The sequence below is a fragment of the Chelonia mydas genome, chromosome 24, assembly GCF_015237465.2.
Source record: "Chelonia mydas isolate rCheMyd1 chromosome 24, rCheMyd1.pri.v2, whole genome shotgun sequence".
Taxonomy (NCBI): domain Eukaryota; kingdom Metazoa; phylum Chordata; order Testudines; family Cheloniidae; genus Chelonia; species Chelonia mydas.
In genome coordinates, this window is record NC_051264.2 from 6,873,312 (window position 1) to 6,899,135 (window position 25,824).

Here is a 25,824-nt window from a genome sequence, read left to right on the forward strand (position 1 = left end):
CAGACTCTGGGCTGACAAGGCCAGATCCCGCGTTCCTGGTGCACCCAGCACTATCTCACCCAAATCAGTGGGAGTTTGGGGTGGGCAAAAATGCAGGATCTCAACTGCACAGTTTGGAGGAAGGTGACAAAGCTTGAGTTGTTCTGGAGTCTGGAAATCCAGCCACAGGGATTTCCTGGTCTCATTTCTCAAGTGATCCACTCTGTGAGCGTTCAGGATTCACTTCAAGTCCTCCGAGGGTCAGATCCCCAACTAGTGTAAATCAGCATCAGTTCATTAGCTTCAGTGGAGCGATGCTGATTTACATCAGCTGAGAATCTGGTCCCAAATTACCGTTCAGTATCACGTTGTCAAGCAATAAGGCACAGCGATGGGTAAAATACTGAGGCAGCAGGGAGAAGCCCCTTTCTCAGCTGTTCATCACCCGCGGCTGGGGCCACACTTCCCAGCTCCCATTTAGGGGACGTCTACACTGCAGCTGGGAGGGTAGCGGCTCAATGTAGTGCACTGAAAGGTTGCGGTTTGGCCACGGCGGCCCAGGTGGCAACTAGGGTTACCCTCTCAAATACAATCGTGCCCGACCTTCTGGACACACATGGCTAGCCTGAGCCACCACCCATGCCGCTGTAACCACACTGCTATTATTTCTTGCATATTCTACATTGTGCCATGTCCTGGTGGTTATTTCATTATTCTGAACCATTATAATATATCCATGTTTGATTCAAATGCAGCAACAGCCGACAAGAAGCCCCTGTGAAAAGCATCTGTCACCACAGCACTTCCCCCGGGAGGCGTTCCTCAGCAGAACCCACCAGGATGTTGGAGCCTTTGCACTTGAGCAGCGTACCAGACGGGTGCTTTGAAATTTCATCTTTCAGAATATTGTTTGTAACAATCATGCTGTTCTCCAAATATCTGCTTTTGTCTTTCCTGGGTAAAGCTTTTGCATTAGTCATACCGTTAAGCTTGAAATTGAGAAAGGAGTCTTTTCAATTGGACATTGGCTTTCATGATATCTGGTAGCTTAGGACAGTTCTGCTGCAGTTTAGATGCTCTTCCATTTACTTTTGCACAATGTAATCTGATTGCATTTGGTTTAATTCTGAACAATCCAGTTTATTTTGGGCAGACCGTGACCTGCTGAAAATTGACTCTAATAACACACCCTCTTTTATTCCTACAGTGATACGAGTGCAGTTATTTTTGCACCAACTTCAGCCGTTCTTGTTTGTGAACATTAATGATACAGCGAAGATCCAGTGCTCTTCCAAAGAAAAATTTGTAGCAGGAGGTATAACAGCTGAGTGGTACAGGAGACGGGAAGGTGAGGCCCCCATGTTAATTAAGAGATGCTCAGATATTAAAAATGCAACTAAAGTTGCTTGCATATCGGAAGGACACAACTTGACCCTGGTAATCTACAATGCCCAAAGGAATGACTCTGGGGTTTATTACTGTACCGATTCATACATGAGCTTCTTGACATTTGGCAACGGATCCACACTGATTGTAGGAGGTAAGGAAACAATTGGATGATTAGGAAAGAAATGGAATGACAATGCTGACATATTTCATGTGCATGTTAAAATATAAAAAGATGGTTTGACTGCTTATCAAAGATTCCATTGTTAAAAGACAGACTGTTTGGAACCAAAAAAGAGCAAGTAAACAGTAATTGCTGAAAGAAGAGAAAAAATTATATTTTGCGCAATTAAAACTAGAAAAATAGTGAAAATGATCTCTTGAAAATGTTCTGACGTATTCCTGGTCAGGGCACACGCTAGGAATATTTGTAATCTAAGAGTCATGTTTAAATGAAAGAACGTCTTGAAATTAGGAAATGTTCTTAGACTGCATCAGTTTTTAGATAGCACAGAATTTCTAAGTGCAAATATCTGTTTAGCTTGGGCGGGATTTGATTTTTCAGATTCTTCGTATTTTCTTATTTATACAACGTATTTTTCCTTTGAGCTACTTTCATCTTGTACGTTTAACCCCCTGAATCAAACTGCAGCTCAACTGAGCCTCACACTGAGCTCTGTGCTTTCTCCTGCTCAGACAGTTACACCAGCAGCAGTTGGGTGCTGACTCTGGCTCCATCTCCCCACGGCCTCCTCTCCCCCGGGACGGCTGATCTGGCTTGTGTGGTCCATGGAGTTTCCAACCCAGTCCAAATTTCCTGGAGTTTTTCTGGGGATCTGCAGGAACAGGGTCTGATGCGTTCGTTGAAAGCAAAGGATGGCTCCTTTGTGTTCATAAATCACATCAGCGTCCCCATGGACACCTGGACCAGTGGGAAGAATTTCACCTGTGATGTTAAATTCAACTCTTCTAGCAAAAGCGTTAAGAAAATTGCCCGGTATATTGAAGGTGAGTGATTTTATATTCGCTTCTAGGAGTAGAGAGGAGTCAGATAGATAGTCCAGTGAGGTCCTGGTCCATGACTGGGATTCCGAGGCGCTATGATGATTATGACGGTAATTAGACGTTCAAAGTGCCTGTGGTCCGAGCTACTTTAATGTAATTTGCAATTAGAGAAAGTTGTGAAATTCTGGATAATGTGTAGGAGCAGGCAGATCTGCAGAGAACTTTGGGAAAGGAGGAAAGGGGAATTGCACTGCTCGCAGACAGTGATTTCCAATAGAAACTGTCATGCCAACTGTACCTGCAAAGCACCCTACAGAGTTAAATGAGGACCAGTGTCAGAGGGAGAAGAGAACAGAGGCACTTGCAGGTGCAGAGAGCTGTTTCCTGGTGAGATGTGGAGAGGTGATGAGGTGAGGAGAGACCTACAGGGAGGATTTTGTAGATGGCAGAAGGTGCAGAGAAGATTCTGATTACAGGAGAAATCATCAGCCTAATGAAATGGGCACAACAGAGAGTGAAAGGTGCTGAAGGCTCCTGTATCCTCATTCCTCGGGGGTTAAGGCCCGTGGTGAAATGGGAATCAGGAGAGAAGAGCTGGATGTGGTGGCATCAGTACCAGAGGCGGATTAAGATTTCATGGGGCCCTGGGCCAGAGCAAGTGGGGGGGCCCCTCCCCATCTCTTCTGCCTGCAGTCCTGCCCCATCTGCCTGTGACCCGGCCACAGCCCCACCCCCCGTTCTTCCTCTTCCACTGCAGCCCACCCAATTCCACCCACAGTCTGTCCCACCCAGCATGGTGCTACTGATTGGGAGGAGGGTTGGGGCACGGGGACTTGCCCCGCCCCACCCACCTGCCCGGCGCTCCTGTCAGGGCATGGGGAGCCCATTTTTCTGGGAGCCCCCAATTGGCGCCCACTGGGCAACCTGACCCTTTTTACTTGAGTCAGCTACTTATGTCTGGTTTTTAGCTTCCTCCACAGCCCCTGCCAGGGAGTGCTCACGTTACATTGTGCCCCTTGCGGCTGGTGCTGGTCTGCTGCTGCTGGCGGTGTCTCTGAGCCTCGTCTGGACCCTCTGCCCTTCCGCGCTAGGTAATAAACACAGCCCAGCCCAGCCCTGCCCAGCTCAGACCATCTCCCTTAGGGAGAAATCCTACCCCCCTGCTTGCTACTGGGGACTGCAACTGTCCCATCCAACACATAAACACGCTCCAAATGTCACAACTGCCAGCACTGATCTCCGAATGTTTGTTTTCTGAAACTTGAATTTCCTGTGTCGGGAGAACGGCTTTGTTCTCCGTGACAAAGGGAGCGATGTAGAAAGGCTTCTACTGCCCCTGGCCCGGGCACCTTGTGTATAGCTCACAAAGAGCACTAGCCTTTCTGATGAGCCTCGCTCCATTTGCCATCATGGTGGTGCCCTGGGCACCCACAGCTCGGATGCACCATTAGTCAATGAACTGCAGCTGGGGGAGTGACCGTGGAAGAGGAACTATGACTGTTATTTTTGTTTGTTCCAGGACTCAAGCCCAGGATCTCAGCACCCCCAGCTTCCGAGGAGCACCAGGTACGGCTCTTTGCAAACTATCTGTGTCTAAATCAATGTGTCTGCCTTCAACTTCATGTATTCATATCTTTGGCACTTAAACTGATCATTCTGGAAGGAGAAGGTGAAAGTGAGGTTTAGCTGTTGGAGTAGCAGAAGAGTACCAAGGAGTCTTATTGTTAGCTTTGCTGCTAATTAACTGGGATAATAGGTAAAGCACTTACTGCTCTGTGACTGTTTCCCCGTCTGTAAAAAGTGGATAACAAAACTTACTGTACAAGGATGATGGGAAGTTTGATGTTTCATTGGTTCTGACCTTGCCCGTTACAGGGTTTCTGTGTAGCTGGGAACATTTTTGCCACTTAAAAGATAAAGAGCTATGAAAAATTATATTTGTAAAGCACATGAAGATTTTCCTGTGAAAGGTGCTAGGCACCTGATCCAAAGCTCACTGACTGTCTGTTTATATGGGGTTTGGATCTGACAAAATATTGTCAGTAGCTGAGTTCTTAAATTCAGAATCCAACGCTGGTTTCCATTCTGATAACACGCACAGTTAATAGGACAAGCAGGAGAATAAGAGATGAGAGGGAATATTTCATCAGGCTAAACTCACTTGGATGTTCAGTGCTGTCTCAGCTTGTATCTCTTCATTTCACAAGGAGGGGGCTAATTTTACTAATTGTCACCAAACAGGATGGAATCTTATACACTCATCTGGATTTTGATTTGCGGAGTCGTGACAGGAGCACGATGCAGCGATCGGCCAGAGGGAAAAGCATAAAACCCTGAGCTGTCTAGTCCAGGGGAATCTGCAAGCGGTAACTGATGTCTGGTTCTCTGCTGATTGGAAGTAGCAGCTGGAAGAAGGCTCTGTCTGTCTCAGTCACCTTTTTTACTTATTTTCTCCCCTTCTCTGTTTAGAAATAAAAAGTCAGAAGACCCCCACAGAGTCCAGCCTCATCAGGTGGGAAATCTCCTCTTGGGATGTAAAGGCATCGTGGTGTAGATGACTTTACACGTCACTTGTGTATTAGATATGAAGCTCTTTGGGGCAGGGACTGTCTCTTTGTTCTGTGTTTGTGCAGCGCCTAGCACAACGAGGCCTGGTCCATAACTGGGGCTCCTGGGTGTTATGGTAACACAATAATTGTCATCATCATCCTCCCCCACGTGCAGAGGGACCCAGACACAGCTGAATGGCTCCAGCTTACCTGCATAGAGTGAGACCGGAGGGCAGGAGCCTGCAGAGGGGATGTGCAGTCCCAGCATACATCAGAACTCCCAGCTTCCCTAATCTCCTTCCCCAGCGGGCACATGCTCCCTTTGCAGTAACACTACGTGGACGTGCCGTGGGATTGTGAAGGGGAAGGATGGATGTGGGAGGAGCTGGGAGGGAAGAGAATCTCTCCCCAGGCCAGGGCTAGAGCTGCTACCCCAGTGCTGCCTTTGCAGGCTGCTGCTTCCCCCTTGGAGCAAGATCCACAGCCCCTCTGCGCCAGCCCCTCTGCGCCACCTAACAATAACAACACATTATCGGTGACTGGAGCTCTCCTGGTGCCTGAACCTGCACACGCTGCCTGTTTGCATCACAAGATGCTGTTCAAGCTGTCATTCGAATGGTCTCTCATTAAAAAGAGACGGCAACCCCATTGGTGATGTTTACGTTGCCTTTTTTACCTGTTCAGTGCATCAAGTTCAGCTCATTGTGTAATAAGAAAAGGTGACCTCTTAAATCTTTTGGGCCAGGTTCTGCTCTGTTTTCCAGTAGTGTAAATCTGGAGGAGCTCTGTTGCAGTCAGTGGAGTTACTCCAGTTTTACACCAGTATCTCTGAGAGCAGAATCTGGCCCTTTCTAGCCCATTTCATATCTGTTTCTTTTGAAGGATGATACAACCAATGTGTTACACACCCCTTGTTACACACAAAGCTCTTCACATATGGTAAGGGCTGTTTCAAAGAGGATGGTGATCAATTGTTCTCCATGTCTGCTAAAGGCAGGACAAGAAGTTATGGGCTCAATCTGTAGCAAGGGAGATTTAGGTTAAATGTTAGGAAAATCTTTCTAACTCTCAGGGGAGTTCAGCTCTGGAACAGACTTCCAAGGGAGGCTGTGAAATCCCCGTCACTGGAGGTTTTTAAGAACAGGCTGGACAAACACCTGTTGGGGATGATCCAGGTTTACTTGGTCCCGCCTCAGCACTGGGGGCTGGACTTGATGACTTTTCGAGGTCCCTTCCAGCCTGACGTTTCTGTGAATGCAAATAAAAATGAATGAATAAGGGCCTGAATCTGGTCCCATGTTACCCGGAGTACTGAAGTCAATGGGGCTGCAAAGGGGTCCGTATTTCAGTTGAAACTTAAACCTGAGGGCTGGACTGAATGGTGACTTGAACTCCCTGGCAATCCCATGAATCTTTCTGAAAGATGAGAGCAGCTGGCTCTAGTGACCTGGCCACCTTCCCATTTGGGTAATTTCAAGGGTTGGTTGGCTAGAAAATGATTTTTGGTTCAAGAAAATGTTTGAGATTTTGACTTTTCATCCCAGTTTGACACAGGAAAATTTTTCAATATCTTGAAAATTTGTGTAGGAAATCCATTTTCTGCCCCAGCCCTGGTAATTACATGAGTGTAAACTTGCTTCTGTAGCTGGAGTTGGCTACATTGCTCCTTTTCACTTCCTGCCCTAAGCCACTGTGCAGTGCTGTGGGGCTGTCAAACAGCTGCCCCGCTCCACACCACAGTGGATGAAGAGATTTCCATACACAGCATAAGGGCCCAATCCTGCATGATGCTGACTCTGCTGAGGCACTTCCTGTGACATGCTGGGCACCCGCAACACTGAGCAAAGTCCAGAGGAGTGGTGGGTGCTCAGCTGCTTTTAGGATCAGCTCCTGCCTTCAGTTCCTTAAAGCACGGCACATTATGACACATTGTCACTGGGATCCTTATGGCAGTAAATAGGGCTTTGTGCCATTGTCAATCAGTGTTATTCGGAGGGTGGTACTTACAAGAACCGGGCTGGGGAGACATTGTGCTTGAATAGCGTTATGGTTTCTATTGGTCTTGTCTGTACTACCTCTGACAACATTCAGCACCTTAACAGCGAGCCTGAGGACCTGATTCTCATAGGCACTAAGCCCCTTTCCACCACGGTAACATACAGGGCCCTGGAAGTGGGTCTGAGTGTAATTTCTGCTCCTCTAAACTCCTCCTTACATTGGTGCAAAGGGGAAGCTGTGTAACTGTGAGTAATGCCCTTGGGCTAGAAATCAGGCAGAATTTTGGCCAATCCAGTCATCCTTCGTCAAGCCAAACTCCTGCTTCCACTTAACATTGCCTCAGTCAGGGACTGCAGGATTTAGCCCAGGTCACTCCCCAACCATGTTGGGGAGGAAGGCAGGGGAGGGTAGAAGGGAAGGAAGGAAGGACGATGGTCCCCAGCTTTAGAGAGCTGCCTGGAAGGAGTTTGTGACAGATGGATCCAGGGGAGCTGCAGCCATTCAGTACAGCCTCAGAAGTGGGGTGTGGTCTAAGGAGATGTGGCCAAGTCACCTAGAGAATCTGTTCTTTTTTGAGCCAGTCGCTCTGATCACTACCCCAGGTTGCCCTCTATTATCAGCTGTTTCAGAAGGGACACTGACAGATGCACTTTACTTCTTTCTCCCCGCTTTGTGCAGCCAGACGCAGCTTTCTAACCAGCCATGTTCCGTTCATTTTTAGCCAGTTCATTGCTAGCTCCAAGATGAGGCCCTTCACTTCAGTAGGATTGAGGCTCCTAACCCTGTTAGCCGTGTTTGAAAATCCCACTAGGGGCCTCTCTGCATCTATAAGCACCCAAATACTTCTGAAAATCTGGCCCTAAGTCTCTTGAAAAAGGGACTTGGGCATTTTGAAAATTGTATCCTTCATTGTCTCATTTCTCACACATGCCAGAGCTTCAATTTGATGATTTAAAATGCAATTAAAGTCTTCCAAGACAAGACTCCAAATGATTGTTACAGGCCAGCATTGTACCACCAAGAAATATGGGATAATTATGGACTAATCTTGAATGCAGAGAAATTCTGTACCTTCTGTAGATTCTTTAACCCACCCCTCTAGTATCTATCACCACAGCACATCTCCTCAGAGGCATTCCTCACCGGAAATGACCAAGACACTGTACCCAGTCACTGCAGCAGTGCATTAGAGATCAGCCTTTGGGCTAGCGAGTCGGGATTTTCTTTTCCTTTTTTTTTTTTTTTTTTACAAAAATGATCTTTGCCAAGTACCTGGTTTTATCTTCTTTAGGTAAAACATCCGCATTGAGCTTTGGAATTGGGAAAACAGCCTCTTCAGTGGGACATCAGTGTTGAATATCTGATATGTTTGGAAACTTCTGCTGGATATAAATTGCATTTCCATTTAGTTGTACATAGTTATAGCAAGTTTATTTAGCAGAGCATAAATATTATCAGACTAAGTATATGCTGTTCCTGAACTAGCCAGTTTATCTATGGCAGTTGGAGACTTGATGGAAACTGACTAAAAATATTTTATTTCTCCAGTGCTAGGAGTGCAGTTATTTCTGTACCAGACTCAGCAGATCCAGTTTGTTGAAGTTAATGGCAGTGCAGAGATCCACTGTTCTTCCAAAGAAAAAATGGAAGGAGATGACATGTTTTGGTATTTGAGAAGAGAAGGAGAGAAACCCATATGCATTAAGTACTGTTTGGATAATCTAAATGTAAGTAAATTTACTTGCAAACATGAGAGACACAGCTCGACACTGGAAATCAACAATATCCAAAAGAATGAGACTGGCGTTTACTACTGTGCATTTATATACACTAGCTACCTGATTTTTGGAAATGGATCCACACTGATTGTTGGAGGTAAGGTACCATATCTTGTTTAAGGAGACTAATGATTGCTTGACAAAGCATATTTCATGTTCCTATTAAAATGTAACAAGATACCATAGCTACTGAGGAACAGTTAAAAGAAAAGCTTACTTTAGATCATAAAGATCAGCTGAACATTAAATGCTATGGACAGAGAAGGAGCATATTAGGCGTATATTTCATAACTAGAAAACTTCAAATTTGAAAAAGTTGAAAATAAACCTTCACAGTTTCTCTGTGACTATTCAAGGCACTTAGGTTGGCAATATTTCTAGCCTAAGAGCCATGACTGCATGAAACAATATTTGGAGTTAATGAAATGGTCTTAAGAGTGCATCTCTTTATAAAATTGCACATAATTTTCTTTTAGCAGGTGTGGATATTTATTGCACTATTTCCTAGTTGGTGTTGGCATGGTAATTTAATACTTCCTTCTTCAACAGATTTTTTTAAAATTAATGTCTTAGTGAAAGATTTTTATCCACTCATCTTGTAGCTGTGTTGGTCCTAAGATATATAATAGAGACAAGGTGGGTGAGATAAAATATTTTATTGGACAAGCTTTTGAACTTACACAGAGCTCTCCTGTAGATCTGGGAAATTACACTGTGAATAGAAAAGGAGGACTTGTGGCACCTTAGAGACTAACCAATTTATTTGAGCATGAGCTTTCGTGAGCTACAGCTCACTTCATCGGATGCATACTGTGGAAATCGGAGAAGACATTATATACACAGACACCATGAAACAATACCTCCTCCCACCCCACTCTCCTGCTGGTAATAGCTTATCTAAAGTGATCATCAAGTTGGGCCATTTCCAGCACAAATCCAGGTTTTCTCACCCTCCGCCCTCCCACAAACAAACTCACTCTCTTGCTGGTAATAGCCCATTCAAAGTGACCACTGTCTTCACAATGCGTATGAATTTATTTGAGCATGAGCATCCGATGAAGTGAGCTGTAGCTCACGAAAGCTCATGCTCAAATAAATTGGTTAGTCTCTAAGGTGCCACAAGTCCTCCTTTTCTTTTTGCGAATACAGACTAACACGGCTGTTACTCTGTACACTGTGAATGTATTTCCCAGACCTGAAGAAGAGCTCTGTGGAAGCTTGAAAGCTTGTCTCTTTCACCAACAGAAGTTGGTCCCATAAAAGATTTTACCTCACCCACCTTGTGTCTGAGTGAAAGGTTAACATCTTTAATCAGACTGCAGTTCATCTGACTATCACACTGAATTCACCACCTCCTTTTGCTCAGACAGTTATACAAACAGCAGCTGGGTGATGCTTCTGGTCCCATTTCCACATGGTAGTCAAGTCACTGGGACAGCAAATCTGGCCTGTGTGATCCATGGAGTGTCCAGCCCAGTCCATGTTTCCTGGAGTGTTTCTGGGGAGCTGCAGGAACAGGGGCTGATGCGCTCATTGAAAGCAAAGGATGGATCGTTAACACTCATAAATCACATCAGTGTCCCCATGGACACCTGGACCAGTGGGAAGATTTTCATGTGTGAAGTCAAATTCAACTCTTCTGGCAAGAGTGTGAAGAAAAGCACGAGGTATCCTGCAGGTGAGTGATATTATATTTGAGGTGAAGGGAGACTCAGATGTGAAATAGGTGTCAAGTGGCCATACTCAGAGCAGCTTCTACATGACTTTCCATCACAGAAAGCTGGAATAGTCTATGTCCTATTAGTTAGAATTTCTCTAGAGAATTTGGGGAAAGGAAACGAGACATTACAGGGATCACAAGACAATTTAGTTGTGACCTTTAGGGCAGCTTTCACCCAGATTGTAGATATGAATCCCTGTAAAGAGTTAAATAATAAATAAAGGGGAATTAAGAGACATTTGAGAAGACATGCTCTCCAATGAGATATGCAAAGTGATGGAGAGGCAATGAGATGAGGAGAGACCTATAGAGAGGATTTTGTAGACATGCAGAGAATTTTGGGAAAGGAGACGAGGAATTGCATTGTTCAGAAGACAGTAACTGCCTCTGGAAACTTTCACACCAACTGTATCTGTAAAGCATCCTACCGAGTTAAATGATGACCAGTATCAGAGGGAGAAGGGAACAGAGGTACTTGAGGGTGCAGAGAGCTGTTTTCTGGTGGGATGTGGAGAGGCGATGAGGTGAGGCGAGATCTACAGGGAGGATTTTGTAGATGGCAGAAGGTGCAGAGAAGATTCTGATTACAGGAGAAATCATCGGCCTAATGAAAAGGGCACAACAGAGAGAGGCTGAAAGGTGCTGAAGGCTCCTGTATCCTCACTCCTTGGGGGTTAAGGTCCATGGTGAAATGGGGATCAGGAGAGAAGAGCTGGATGTGGGGGCATCACGACCCTCTTTGCTGAAGTCATGCACGTGTGTCTCTTTTTTTGCTTCCTCCACAGCCCCTGCCAGGGAGTGCTCACATTACATTGTGCCCCTTGTGGCTGGAGCTGGTCTGCTGCTGCTGGTGGTGTCTCTGAGCCTCGTCTGGACCCTCTGCCCTTCCGCACTAGGTAATAAACACAGCCCAGCCCAGCCACTCTCCCACAGAGAGAAATCCTGCTCCCCTGCTTGCTACTGGGGACTGCAACTGTCCCGTCCAACACATGAACACGCTGCAAATGTCACAACTGCCAGCCCTGATCTCCGAATGTTTGTTTTCTGCATCTTGAATTTCCTGTGTCGGGAGAACGGCTTTGTTCTCCGTGACAAAGGGAGCGATGTAGAAAGGCTTCTACTGCCCCTGGCCCAGGGACCTTGTGTATAGCTCACAAAGAGCACTAGCCTTTCTGATGAGCCTCGCTCCATTTGCCATGCATGGTGGTGCCCTGGGCATCCATAGCTCGGATGCACCATTAGTCAATGAACTACAGCTGGGGGAGTGACTGTAGAAGAGGAACTTTGACTGTTGTCTTTGTTTGTTCCAGGACTCAAGCCCAGGGTCTCAGCACCCCCGGCTTCACAGGAGCACCAGGTACGGCTCTTTGCAAACTGTCTCTGTCTAAATCAACGTGTCTGTCTCAGGCATTTCTAATCCATCAGCTTCATATATTTGGCACTTAAATTGATTGTTCTAGAAGGAGAAGATGAAAGTGAGAACTAGCTATTGAAGTAGCTGAAGGAGAGCACGGAGTCTTACAGTACGTTAGTAGCAAAGTTATCTGTAGGATAGTGGGAAAGTCACTTAGTGCTCTGTGACTCAGTTTCCCCCTACATAAATAGTGGATAACAAGACTTATGATATCAGAGTGGTAGCCATGTTAGTCTGAATCTGTAAAAGCGGCAAAGAGTCCTGTGGCACCTAAAAGACTAACAGACGTATTGGAGGGTTTTTGTGTGTAGCTGGGAACATTTTTGGCACTTAGAATTTCTTACAGCACTTTATCTTATATTTGTAAGGCACATGAAGATTTTCCAGTGACAGGTGCTGTGGGCCTGATCCAAAGTTCAGTGACCTCAATAGGAAACTGTCCATTGACATGGGGTTTGGATCTGGCAGAATGTTGTCAGTAGCTCAGTTCTTAAAGTCAGAATCCAGTGCTGGGTTCCATTCTGATAACACGCACCATTTACAGGACAAGCAGGAGAATCAGAGATGAGAGGGAATTTTTCATCAGGCTAAACTCACTTGGATGTCTGGTTCTGTCTCAGCTTGTGTCCCTTCATTTTACAAGGAGGGGGCTAATTTTACTAACTGTCGCCAAACAGGGTGGAATCTTATACGCTCATCTGGATTTCGATTCACGGAATCGCGACGGGCGCACGATGCAGCCATCAGCCAGAGGAAAAGGTGTAAAACCCTGAACTGTCTCGTGCAGGGGAATCCGCACGTGGGAACTGATGGCTGGTTCTCTGCTGATTGGACGTAGACAGAGCCTTCTTCCAGCTGGCTATCTCAGTCTATTTTCTTTTTTATTTTCTCCACTTATGTTTCAAATATAAAGGTCAGAAGATCCCCAAAGAGAATCTCCTTTTGGGATATAAAGGCACATGGTGTAGATGACTTTACACGTCACTTGTGAATTAGATTGGAAGCTCTTTGGGGCAAGGACTGTCTTTTTGTTCTGTGTTTGTGCAGCACCGAGCACCAAGGGGCCAGATGCATAACTGGGGCTCCTGGGTGCTATGATAATACAATCATTATCATCCTCCTCCTCCTCCCCTCATCTGCAGAGAGACCCGGACACAGCTGAACGGCTGCAGCTTCCCGGCACAAAGAGTGAGGCTGGACGGCAGGAGGCTGCAGAGGGGACATGCAGCCCCTGTATACGCCACAGCTCCCAGCTGATCCTCAGCAGGCTTGTGCTCACGTTACATGGAAATGCAACGGGATTCTGAAGGGGAATGATGGATGCGGTAGAAGCTCTGAGTGATGAGAATCTCTCCCCAGGCCCGTGCTGGAGCTGCTAATACAGTGTCCCTTCTAGAGACTGCTGCTTTTCCCCATGGGCGAGATCCACAGGCCCCCATATGCCAGCCCCTCTGCACCATCTAACAATAACAACACGTTTTCAATGACTAGAGCTCTCCTGGTGCCTGAACCTGCACATCACAACTTCTTGTTCTTCAAGCTGTCATTCTGTCACTCATTAAAAAGGGCCGGCAACCCCACTTGTGATGTTTGTGTTGCCTCTTTTACCTGTTCAATGCATCAATCTCAGCATATTGTGTAATAAGGAAGGTGATCTCTTAAATCCTTTGGGCCCAATTCTGCTCTGGTTTACAGCAGTGTAAATCTGGAGGAGCTCTGTTGCAGTCAGTGAGTTACTCTGGATTTACACCTGTACCTTTGAGAGCAGAATCCAGTACTTTCTATCCCACTTAGCATGTGTGTTTCTTTTAAAGGATGATACAACCAATGTGCTACACACCGCTTGTTACACACACTTCACATATGCTAAGGGCTGTTTCAAAGAGGACAGTGATCAATGGTTCTCCATGCCCATCAGAGGAAGGACAAAAAGCAATGGGTTTAATCTGCAGCAAGGGAGATTTAGGTGAGATACTAGGAAAATCTTTCTAACCCAAGGTTAGTTCAGCTCGGGATCAGGTGTCCAAGGGAGGTCGTGGAACCCCCGTCACTGGAGGTTTTTAAGAACAGGTTGGACAAACACCTGTCAAGGGTGGTCCAGGTTTACTTGGCCCTGCCTCAGCATAGGGGGCTGGACTTGAAGGTTTTTTGAGGTCCCTTCCAATCTGACATTTCTATGATTCTATGAGTGCCAATAAAAAATGAATGACTCACGGTCTGAATCTGGTCCTATATTACCCTGCGTACTGAACCCACCGGGGCTGCAGGAGGGCCCAGATTTCCATTGAAACTTAAACCTGAGGGCTGGACTGAATGGTGACTTGAACTCCCTGGCAATCCCATGATGCTTTCTGCAAGACGAGAGCAGCTGGCTCTGGTGCCTTGGTTCCCTTCCCAGGTGGGTAATTACTAGGCCTGCTTGGCAGTTTTTAGAAGAAACATTTCTATAGCAGAAAATTCTAATTCAATGAAATGGGAAATTTTTGTGGGAAAAGGGTTGGTTTTGATAAAGATTTTTTTACTTGGAAAAAAGGTTTTTCAAAATTGTTGAAATGTTTCATTTTGATATTTTACAGAATGAAAAATTCCAGTTTTCCCAGTTCCCAATGACTTCTTGCTTCGAAATTTAAGCTAATTATAGTTGAAATTTTTTAAATCATTTCATATACTCAAAATTATATAAAAAATATACTCATAACTGTGAAAAGAAAATGCCCCCATTCATCCAAACCAAAAATTATTTTTGGGTATTTGGTTCAAGAAAATTGAGATTTTGACTTTTCATCCCAATTCGAGATGGGAACATTTTTCGGTATCTTAAAATTTGTGTGGGGTGGGAAATCCATTTTCTGCCCAGCCCTGGTAATTACATTCATGTAAAATTGCTCCTGTCGCTGCAGTTGGCTACATTGTGCCTTTCCACTTCCTGCCCTAAGCCACTGCGCAGGGCTGCTGTGGGGCTGTCAAACAGCTGCCCCGCTCCACCCCCACAGTTCATGAAGAGATTTCTATGCACAGCATAAGGGCCCAATCCTGCTGAGGCACCTACTGTGACGTGCTCGGCACCTGCCACACTCTGCAGAATCAAGGGGAGAGGTGGGTGCTCAGCTGCTTTTATGCTCAGCACCTACGTTCAGTTCCTTAAAGCACTGTACGTTGTAAAGCATTGCACTGGGATCCCTAGAGCAGTAAATAGGGCTTTGTACCATTGTCAGTCAGTGTTACTGGGGGAGTGATAACAGGCCCTTACAGGAACTGGGCTGGGCAGACGTGCTCGAATAACGTTATGATTTCTATGGTCTTATCTGTACGACCACTGACAACATGCAGACTATTAACAGTGACCCTGGGGACTGGATTCTCATTTGCACTAAGCCCCTTTCCACCATGGTAACGCACAGGGGCCTGGAAGTGGCTGTCAGTGTAATTTCTGCTCCCCTAAACTCTTCCTTGCATTGGTGCAAAGGGGAAGCTGTGTAATTGTGAGTAATGCCCTTGGGCTAGAAATCAGGCAGAATCTTGGCCAGTCCAGCCATCCTTCGTCAGCCAAACTCCTGCTTCCACTTCACATTGCCTCAGTCAGGGACTGCAGGATTTAGCCCAGGTCGCTCCCCAGCCATGTGGGGGATGAAGGCAGGGGAGGGTAGAAGGGAAGGAAGGAAGGACGATGGTCCCCAGCTTTAGAGAGCTGCCTGGAAGGAGTTTATGACAGATCGATCCAGGGGAGCTGCAGCCATTCAGTGCAGCCTCAGAAGTGGGGTGTGGTCTAAGGAGATGCTATCAAAGCACCTAGGGAAATCTGGTCTTTTCTGAACAAATGGCTCTACTCACGAGCCCATGTTGCCCTCTATTGCCCACTGTTTCAGAAGGGTCACTGACAAATACGGCTTTACTTCTCTCTGCATACTCTGTAGAGCCAGATGCAGCTCTCTAACCAGCCATGTTCCGTTCATTTTTAGCCAATCCATTGCTAGATCCAAAGGGAGGCATGTGAGGTGTTTAGCTTCCATTGACTTCTGTAGCAGTGAGGCCCCTGTCCCGCTTAGCCATGTTTGTAAATCCCACTAGGTGCCTCTCTGTTTCTCAAACATGTCGGAGCTTTCAGTTTGATGATTAAAGGTGTAATTTAAGGCCTCAGTTTGATGATTAAAGGTGCAATTTAAGTCCGCCAAGATGAGACTCCAAAAGTTCATTACAGGTCAGTGTTGTAGCACCAAGAAATATGATACAATAATGGACCAAACGTGGAAGGCTGGGGAGAGACTTAGGTTGGGGCTGTCAAAAGAACTAAGTGATTTAGGAGCATTCTCCTTTGAAAGTCAATGGGACTTGTGCTCCAAAATCATGTGGGTTTGTTTGCATAGATCATCCATGTTCTGGATGTTAAAATTATTCTAAATCATTATAGTACACCTCTGTGCCATTGGAATGCACAGAAATTCTACAAGAAATGTTGTACCCTCTGTAGATTCTTTAACCCACCCCTCTAGTATCTATCAGCACAGCACATCCTCCTCGGAGGCGTTCCTCCCTGGAAATGACCAAGACACTGTACCCAGTCACTGCAGCAGTGCACTAGGCATCAGCCTTTGGGCCTATGAGTCAGGATTTTGTTCTACTTGTTTAATGAAAATGATCTTTGCCGAGTATCTGGTTTTATCTTCTTTAGGTAAAACTTCTGCATTAAACTCTGGAATTGGGAAAACAGCCTCTTCAGTAGGACACCAGTGTTGAATATCTATGATATGTTTTGAAACTTTTGCTGGATATTAATTGCATTTCCATTCACTTGTATAAAGTTAGAGCAGCTTTTTTAGCATTTTGGATGCAGAGAATAACTAACAGATTAAGTAATTTCTAGTGCTGAGCTATCCATTCCATCTGTGGCAGTTGGAGACCAGATGGACACTGACTATAACGATATTTTATTTCTCCAGTGCTAGGAGTGCAGTTATTTCTGCACCAGATTCAGCGGATCCAGTTTGTTGAAGTTAGTGACACTGCAAAGATCCACTGTTCTTCCACAGAAAACTTGAAAGCAGGAAGTAACATGTTTTGGTATTTGAGAAGAGAAGGTGAGACACCAACATGCATTAAGCGCTGTTGGGATGATCAAAATGTAAGTAAATTTGCTTGCAAACACGAGACGCACAGCTCGACACTGGAAATCCGCAATATCCAAAAGACTGAGTCTGGCATTTACTACTGTGCATATAAAGACAGCAGCTACCTGCTTTTCGGGAATGGATCCATGCTGATTGTTGGAGGTAAGGAACCATAGCTTGTTTAAGGAAATTAATAACTGATTGACAAAGCATATTTCATGTTCCCAGAGCCGGATTTAGGGGGCAGGTGATCCAAGTGACCCCTTGAGATGCTGGGCTCGGAGGGCATCAGGCTCAGGGTGCTGTTTTTGCAGTTTGCGAGGGCAAAGGCGAGAAAAGTGACGTTTTGCACTAAAGGACCAGGGTTAACATTCTTAGGCTGTCACCTACTGTGACACTAATTAATAGTGGTCACCCAGTGTTGGTGCACAGTTCAATTTCTTGATGTAAGTACATTTGTTATTTCTAAAATTAAAAAGATTCTAGAAGCTCAGAGGAAACATATTTTTTTATTTGCTTATATAGGGCATGAATCAATACAGATTTACGGATCCTAGCATGCAAATTTATCGGCTTATATGACAGGGATAAATCATGCATGCAAAGTCGTGAAATGGGCTACAAATGCAATAAAAAAATACGGTATTCAAAAGTTTAACAAATGGAGAGGTGGGGCACTCCTCGCCTCGGGGGCCCTTTGGTCTAGGGCTAGCCTTGCATGTTTCCAGTAAAATGAAATTATATACCATAGCTATTGATGAAGGGCTAAAGGGAAAGCAAACTTTAAACCAAAAAGATCAGCTAAACATTAAATGCTATGAGTACAGAAGGAATATCATACACATATATTTTATATCCAAAAGGTAAAAACTTGAAAGTGCCAGGAAAAAACTATTGAAGTTACTCTGTGACTGTTCAGGGCACCTAGGAGGGGAATATTTCCAACCTAAGAGACATGACTGCATGAAATTATATTTCAATTTAATGAAATGTTCTCAAGCGTGCATTTCTTGATAAAAGAGGACACAATGTCCGTTCTGGCTAATGTAAGTATATATTGTGCTATATTCCAGTTTAGTCTTAGCGTGGTGATTTCATATTTCCTTCTTCTTCAAGAGATTTTTTTCTTTGAATTAATGTCTTAGTGAAAGATTAACATCTTTAGTCAGACTGCAGCTTCTCTGATTATCACACTGAATTCTCCTGTTGGTGTGAGAGACAAGCTTTTGAACTTACACAGAGCTCTCCTGCAGATCTGGGAAATTACACTCTGAATTTATTTCCCAGACCTGAAGAAGAGCTCTGTCTAAGCTTGAAAGCTTGTCTCTCTCACCAACAGAAGTTGGACCAATAAAAGATTTTACCTCACCCACCTTGCGTCTGAGTGAAAGGTTAACATTTTTAATCAGACTGCAGCTCATCTGACTATCACACTGAATTTGCCACCTCCTTTTGCTCAGACAGTTATACCAAGAGCAGCTGGGTGATGCTTCTGGTCCCATTTCCACATGGCAGTCAAGTCACTGGGACAGTGAATCTGGCCTGTGTGATCCATGGAGTTTCCAGCCCAGTCCATGTTTCCTGGAGTGTTTCTGGGGAGCTGCAGGAACAGGGGCTGATACGCTTATTGAAAGCAAAGGATGGATCTTTAACGCTCATAAATCATATCAGCGTCCCCATGGACACCTGGACCAGTGGGAAGAATTTCACCTGTGAAGTCAAATTCAACTCTTCCGGCAGCAGTGTGAAGAAAAGTACCAGGTATCCTGCAGGTGAGTGATATGATATTTGAGGCTAATGGAGACTCTGATGTTAAATCGGTGTCAAGTGGGCACAATCCGAGTTGCTTCTATGTAACTTTCCATCCCAGAAAGCTGGAATATTTTATGTCGTAATTAAAAGTAGACAGATTTGCAGATTATTTGGGGAAAGCTAAACTGAGACATTAAAAGGACCCCAAGACAATATAGCTCAGATTTCTAGAGCAGCTTTCACACAGATTATACCTATAAAGCACTGCAAAGAATTAAATAACAACTATTGGGGAGAGGTGAATACAGAGCCGGGATTGGAAGTTAAAACCAGAGGGTTTAATGAAAAAGTTCAAAAAAGATTCTCACCTCCTGACCGTCCACTGGTGTCAGCTTCCTCCACAGCCCATCCCAGCGGGTGTGCGTCACAGACGGTGCGCTACGCAGTGGCTATGTTCCTGGTGGTGTTGATGGTGTCCCTGAGCCTGGCCTGGAGTCACTGCTGTTCTAATCCAGGTAATCAGCACACTACAGTCCGTCCCAGGTGTGGAGACGTAGCAGCAGCCCTATTAATAGTGGGGCTGATTTCTCACAAAATAATTAAAAACAGTTCTCTCAGTTCCTTCTGTTTGTCCCCATTGAACATTTATTCCTTCCTACATTAATGTAACGCAGCAACGCTTCTGTAGCGACGAGTGCTGTATTCAGCCAGGCGCGGTGCTTGGAACCGCCCATGCATCTGATGGCTGAATATACTATTTCTATCACTCATCATTTGCTTTATCACACAGGGCAAACTTCTGCCTGAAATAAGCAGGTTTAACTCCCATGGCTGGGCAAATTCCGTTGGGATGTAACCAGTGATGTAAATTACACAGCAGAGGCCTGGTTAGCCCATCAGTTATAAATGGACAGCTCCCATTGAAGTGGCAGGATAATCTGAGCCTGGGTTTAAATTGATCAGAAAACAGCTGTAAGGGGTGAAGAAAAACTTTAATTTCCTCTAATGAGCCATTGACTGGGTCTTCAAAACAAATGAATTTAGGACGCAGATGGTTCAAATGCCCCAGTAATTCTGCTAAACCTGGATTTGGCCTTTTCTGATTCATATGGAAATTCAGCAAAAGAACGAAAGCCACAGACTCAGAGGAGTTATTGGGTACATGAAAAACTGTCTCAATCCTAAACTCCTTTTTCAGCCAACTGCTGGACTTTTAAAGCAAGATTCCCATGATCGTTTCAGTGCTAATGACGTGCACTGTTTGGAAAGTGGAATTTTAAATAAAGCTTAACAATCTGTTTCTAAATGTAACTGATTGTTGTGTCCAACTCTATCAAAGTTTGGCTAATTAACCTTGCGGGGAGGTGTCTAACGTTGCTGAATGTTGTCAAACAGGGTCAAACCATTTGTGCCCAACTGGAGTTTGATTCAAGGAATCACAACCAGAGCACGGAGCAGCGACCAGTGAAAGGGAAAAGGGGGAAATCGTAGCCCAGACGGGGATCCAAGCTGGACACTCACAGCTGTTTCACTGCTCATCTCAATGACAGGACCATCCTGTAAGGTGCTGACTTTCTGTAGAAGCTGTTGGTTTGTTTTTACTGCTTCTTACTGCTCTTCACTGCTGCTGCACGTGGCTCAGTTCCACACTGTGACTGAAGATTAACCCACTTGCCCACCTGGCCTATGCAGAGCAGGAAGTCACAAAAAGAACCAGACCCTTGAAGGTGGGAGATTTCCTAGTGTGATATGAAGGACATTGTCCCGCAGGTATCTTGGCAACATATTGGTGGTTTTCTGGACAAATCCCACTCCTCTGGGGGTGCAGAGGGTCCCAGACCGCAGGAGCAGTGCGGTGTCACTTCATAAAGGGGGGCGGGATTGCAGGAGCCTGCGTGTAACCTACGCGCTCCCTGTACGCCCCAGAGATTGGCTCTCTGCTCAGTGTGGCCCAAGGGAGAGGGATGGGGTTGGCAGGGAGTGAATCCACCACTACACCAATCCTCTAGACAACAGCCCCTGTGGAGCTGGGGCACTAGGGCCACAGAGCCTGCTCCAGCCCTGCTGTCGGGGTAGCAGCTGTGGAGTGGCTCCACCACCGTTCCGTGACCTGTGAAGGAAACGATTCTTCCCCTCTTCCCCCCTAGAGATCCCGAACTCAGTTACACAGGCTGGGCACTGGTAAGAGGAGGTGGGGCTCAGGGCCTGCCTTACTCACACAGGCAGTCGCCGTGAACTCAGCTACTCTCATGTCTAAGCCGAGCCCTTGGTGGTTTTGAAAGGGGAGGTGGGAGGTTGATACCCACGAGAAATTGAATCTCCCCCGGACTGGGCTTGGGACTCAGGTGTGTTACCGGTCACAAAAGCTGGACCAGAAAAACCCAGATGCAGAACCAGCCTTGGCCCCCGACGCGCACAGCAGGTGGAAGGGGCAGAACCAGACAGAAGTGACACTTTCCAGCTGGGTGGAGGCCGCTTTTGGATAAAAGCGCGAAATAAAAAAAACCTTAATAATAATTAACGTTTTTTTGTTCTACAAATAAAAGCACACAACTCATATTTTAATAGCAGTAGTCTTACCTTTCTAATGTGATGGATGTGCCCTCTCTCCCTTGCTGCAGCAGCCCCCGAGCTGGGGCTGGGAAGGAGGGGGGTCTCTCCCCGGCAGACGCAGCCCTGGAGCTGGGGAAAGTCACCTCTTTCTCTGGCCGCTGCAGCCCTGCACATCCCAAAGTCCCCCACCCCCTCTTCTCACCCCACTGCCCCCTCTCACCTACCCCCTATTCCCCCCCCAAGGCCACCACCTCACCTTCCATGTGCGTCTTCTCCAAGGTCCAGGCACCTAATTAGTGGAGCCTCGCCTGCGCGGCTGCACTAATTAGGTGGATGGCTCTTCATTTTTGTGTGCAGCCGCCCAGGCATGCACCTTAGAAGGAACTATCCGCAGACCACCTGAATGGAGCTCGCGGACCACTGATGGTCCGCGAACCAGTTTGAGAACCTCTGCTCTACTCCATCCTCATTCTTACAGTCTTTGGGCCAGATTCTGCTCTCCCTGACGCTGGTGTACACCCAGGAGAACTCTGCTGAGGGCAGTAGAGTTACTCTGGGTTTACAGGGGGTCACTGAGAGAAGTATGTGGCCCTTTGTAGTTCATTTGAGGCCAGGCAATGAACCTCTCACTCCCCCTGGGGAGCCGTTATTCACGGCAGGGGTCCCACTGAAGTTCCAGGGACCGTTCACATCTGTAACTTCTCACCCATGTGGGTACAGGTGTTACAGTCTGACCCTTACTATCTATATTCTGTCGTTGGAGGTCTAACCAGCCCTGTGGCTCACCGCGAGTGACAGTAACAATGTGAAAACACAGGCCTGATTGTGATCTAAGCACTGACCCCAAAGCCGCAGCACGGCCTGCTTGGGCTGGGAGAACTCCGCAGAGGGTCAGTGCTTGGATGGGAAACCTCCTCCAGTGCAGGACGTAGCCTAACAAACTGAGCAGGTGACTCTATCGCCCTCAATCAGCAGCAAATGCCCATCCTGCTGAAAGGGAGTGTGACGGGGTGTTCACCCCCACTAGACCAGAAGGGGTTAATGAGGCTGAGAAGGGGCCACGTAAAGGGATAGGCTCCAGCTGAGGGGAATTAGGTGGCCTAAATAAGCCCTGAATGATGACGAGCAGGAGCAGGTGGGGCTGGTATAAAGCCAGGAACCCGGCAGCAGAGAAGGGCTGCAGTGAGGAAGGCTACAGTCACTCTCTGGGCATGAGCGAGGGAAAGGAGGAAGCCCAGGGCAGAGGAGAAACCCTGGGGACCCAGGCCCCGAAGGAAGGATTTACCTCGGAGGTTGGTGGAGCAAAAGCCTGAGAGAGGCGGAGTAGGAAAGGAATCGGGGAAGCCCCAGCAAGGCGGGACATTGCAGACCTTAGCTGCTGACTCAAGAGTCCCTGAACTGGAACCAAGAGCAGAGGAGAGGCCGAGGTTCCCCTCCCAGCCACTGGGGAAGTGGCACTGTCAGGGCAGTGGGTTTGGTGATTCCCTGGGACAGTTTGTCCTGTGGCCCTTTGATACCCTGGCAGGGGGGAAACGCCCAGTGACTTGGCCAGAGGGCCAAGGCCTGAAGAGAGAGCAGTCAAGCCAGAAAGAGGAAAGTGCAGAGTCCAGAAGAGCGAGTGGGGCTGCGGCAAGAATGAGATGACAGAAGGGGTGTTGGAGCCAGAAGGAGCTAATCCCATGAGCAGCCAGGAGGAGGCGCCCTAGCGGTGAGTGAATTCTGTGATAGGTGCTCTGGTGTGGGAAGTGCCATGTTTGAGAAGAGAGGTCAATCCAATGCCTGATCAACCTGCAGGCAATTCACAAATGACCCCATGTGGCTTTTTGCAAGAAGGGAGGTGTCAGCCCAGATTATGGATCAGAGAAACAACCATAGAAGTTCTTGTATTTCAAGCAAACTCACATCACGTCATAGCTAATTACAAACATGAGACTTCCTGAATTTCTCTCGCTTTCTCTTTCATTCTTTCTTTTTGCATCTCTTGCTTTTAAAAAATGTAAACCACTTTAGTGAGACTGCATCAGTCACAGAGGAGCGTTTCTCTTCTTGTATGTCAGAGTCGCATGTTCAGTCTGAAATAGAAAAAGGAAAGATCTGGTGTTATAATTAATTCTTTGTATTAGAGCAGCTTTTGTGTTATAAGAATGTCTGAAAAACCTATATCAATGGTGGAGATTTCTCTTTTGTCCTGGGCTGTTGTCTTTTGTCCTGGGTGCTGGGTTTAGTGTGAGCGTTGCTGGATGGTGTTGGTGCTTTGTAATATGCATGAGGCCAGACTAGATGATCTGGTGGTCCTTTACAGAAATATACCGTGACGTTATCGGATTAAACTATGACCATGTGGATCACTGTTGCTACCACTGTTATATAGTTGTAACAAAGGTTGCACAAAATGTGGCATGTAAGATGTCTATGGAAAGGTTTTGGTTCTCTGAATATGATGTTGCTATTTGCATCCATGTATCATTTTTGTATCTGAAGTTATGAGTATTGGCTCTATGCCTGTATATCTAATGTGTTTGCTTCTGGGAAACACCAACAAGATGTTTAGCCAGCATATTTTGAAGGACGCATTCAAGTTAAGTGGCTCATCAAAAGGACACTTAACTCACATGGACTGTCCTGTGAACGCTCTGTCTGGGGTATAGGTAATGGCTTCTTTTGTGACTAAGCGGAATCATGCAGGGACGTGTGACTTGACCATGTGACTCCAAACTCCATCTTTTACCTGTAATTTTCCACTAGCTGTGCTGAGGGCTTTGTTTGAAACAATGGATTTCCCTCCACATGGCAGAAGCTATAAAAGGCGCTGGAAACACCTCCATTTTGCCTCTTTCCTGCTCAAGCCTCTGGACTATGGACTTCTACTAAAGGGAGCATTGTTTCTAACCAAGAGACTGAGGACCTTCCAATGATTTGGAAGCAACCAGAGACTTGACTTAAGCCTGCAGTTTATTCCATCACTGCTACATGCCTGAACCAAGAACTTTGCAATTATTGTATGTATTTGATTCCTTTAACCAATTTTAATTCTCATCTTTCTTATAAATAAACCTTTAGATTCTAGATACTAAAAGATTGGCAACAGCATGATTGTTGGGTAAGATTTGACTGATAGATTGACCTGGGTGTGTAGCTGGTCCTTTGGGATCAGAAGAACCCTTTGTTTGATGAAACTGGTTTTAAGGAACCACTCATCTGTAAGTCTCGTGCTTTGGTGGTGATACAAGGACTGGAATACCTAAGGAAACTGCTTTTCTTACTTTTTGTTAGCCAGTGTGGTGAAACAGAAGTTTTGTTGCTTGTTTGGTATATCTTATGGGAGAATAACCACCAGTCTGGGGGGTGTATCTTCCCTATTTCTCAGCAGTTTGTCCTGTATTTGGTATTCTCAGTTGTGGCCCATTGAGGCACGGTTACATATACACTGCAGTATTACACCATCCCTAACCTGCAGCCACCTCTGGTGTAGAACCCAGCAGTTCTTTTTTACATCAACAACCGTACACAACACTTCCGCTAGAAGAGCAGAGAAGAATAAATTTACATGAAACCTCAGAAAATTCAGGAGGCAAAGTGTAGACACTAGGGTTGGACATTGGCCAGGACACTGGCTCTAGTCCCCTGTTGTTAATACAGTTTACCTGTGGGATCTGCCTGATAGGTATTTGATTCCCTCTTTGCACAGCTCTCCCTGGTGGATGAAACAAAGGGATAGTTATAGGGCTGTGTGATGAGTGGCTGTGTTCATAGCAGTCAGAGTTATGACTGAGTTACCTCTGATGGGGCACTTTCTCCAGAGCAAGATCAACAGCTGGATGAGGAGAAGGATGAAAATACAGGGCAGCCCAGCATAGAACACAATCCTATAGTCTCCTGCAGAGAGAAGAGATGCTGAGTATAGAAAACACCTATCAAAACATGGGCTTCTGATCTCTGCAACCCATGCAACTTCATGGACAAAGAGAAATGTTCCCCGAAGCTCCGCACCTGTTGTTCCATGCTCTGTGGAGGTGGTTCTCAACCAGGGGTACACAAACCCGTGGTGGTACGCAGAGGTCTTCCAGGGGTACATCAACTCCTCTAGATATTTGCCTAGTTTTACAACAGACTACATAAAAAGCACTACCGAAGTCTAACAAACTAACCAGCACTACAAACTAAAATTTCATACAGACCATGACTTGTTCATACTGCTTTCTATACAATACACTGAAATATAAGTACAATATTTATAGTTTATCATTCTATGGTAAAAGTGAGCAAGTCAGCAATTGTTCAGTAATAGTGAGCTGTGACACTTTTCTATATTTGTCTGATTGTGTAAGCAAGTAGCTTTTAAGTGAGGTGCAACTTGGGGGGAACACGAGACAAATCAGGGTCCTGAGAGGGGTACAGTGGTCTGGAAAGGTTGAGAGCCGCTGCCCTGCTGTATGTGGAGGGAGAGGGATGTGCGAAGACAGGGAAGAGGGATGATTTAGTTGGGGTTGGTCCCGCTTTGAGCAGGGGGGGACTAGATGACCTCCTGAGGTCTCTTCCAACCCTAATCTTCTATGATTCTATGACCTTGCAAAATGATATATCA

At 46.0% G+C, this 25,824-nt stretch overlaps 3 protein-coding genes across 15 annotated transcripts in view; all 3 read left to right on the forward strand.

Annotated features, from left to right (window-relative positions):
* The window catches only part of LOC119564214, a 34,395-nt gene extending 29,659 nt beyond the window's left edge, over positions 1–4,736 (forward strand). For 7 of the 9 annotated variants that reach the window (XR_006287302.1, XR_006287304.1, XR_006287303.1 and 4 more), the window contains 3 exons: positions 735–857; positions 1,187–1,327; positions 2,062–2,196. Coding sequence is in view for 2 of the 9 variants with exons in the window: in XM_043535050.1 (XP_043390985.1) it covers positions 901–937; positions 1,187–1,519; positions 2,062–2,373; positions 3,339–3,461; positions 3,890–3,936; positions 4,612–4,707 (948 nt within the window). In the remaining 7 variants the exon portion in view is untranslated. The other 2 variants (XM_043535050.1, XM_043535051.1) reach the window with 2 other exon arrangements.
* Positions 4,737–6,075: 1,339 nt separating this feature from the next.
* LOC114018449 (immunoglobulin kappa light chain) lies at positions 6,076–13,409 on the forward strand. The gene is made up of 6 exons (XM_043535054.1): positions 6,076–8,208; positions 8,466–8,792; positions 10,062–10,373; positions 11,201–11,311; positions 11,726–11,772; positions 12,507–13,409. Exons 1-6 carry the CDS (start codon positions 8,172–8,174, stop codon positions 12,600–12,602), a joined length of 930 nt encoding a protein of 309 aa, XP_043390989.1. The 5' UTR covers positions 6,076–8,171; the 3' UTR covers positions 12,603–13,409.
* A 136-nt stretch (positions 13,410–13,545) lies between these two features.
* On the forward strand, positions 13,546–24,311 carry LOC114018448. Of its 5 annotated transcripts, none has more exons than XM_043535046.1 (5): positions 13,546–13,795; positions 16,767–17,096; positions 18,395–18,706; positions 19,079–19,201; positions 20,082–24,311. In XM_043535046.1, exons 1-5 carry the CDS (start codon positions 13,645–13,647, stop codon positions 20,111–20,113), a joined length of 948 nt encoding a protein of 315 aa, XP_043390981.1. In that variant the 5' UTR covers positions 13,546–13,644; the 3' UTR covers positions 20,114–24,311. The 5 variants fall into 5 exon arrangements, with proteins under 5 accessions (XP_043390981.1, XP_043390982.1, XP_043390980.1 ...); XM_043535047.1 differs by having other exon boundaries at positions 19,477–21,289; XM_037882566.2 differs by lacking the exon at positions 13,546–13,795 and adding an exon at positions 16,393–16,498 and having other exon boundaries at positions 20,082–21,289.
* Positions 24,312–25,824: the final 1,513 nt, after the last annotated feature.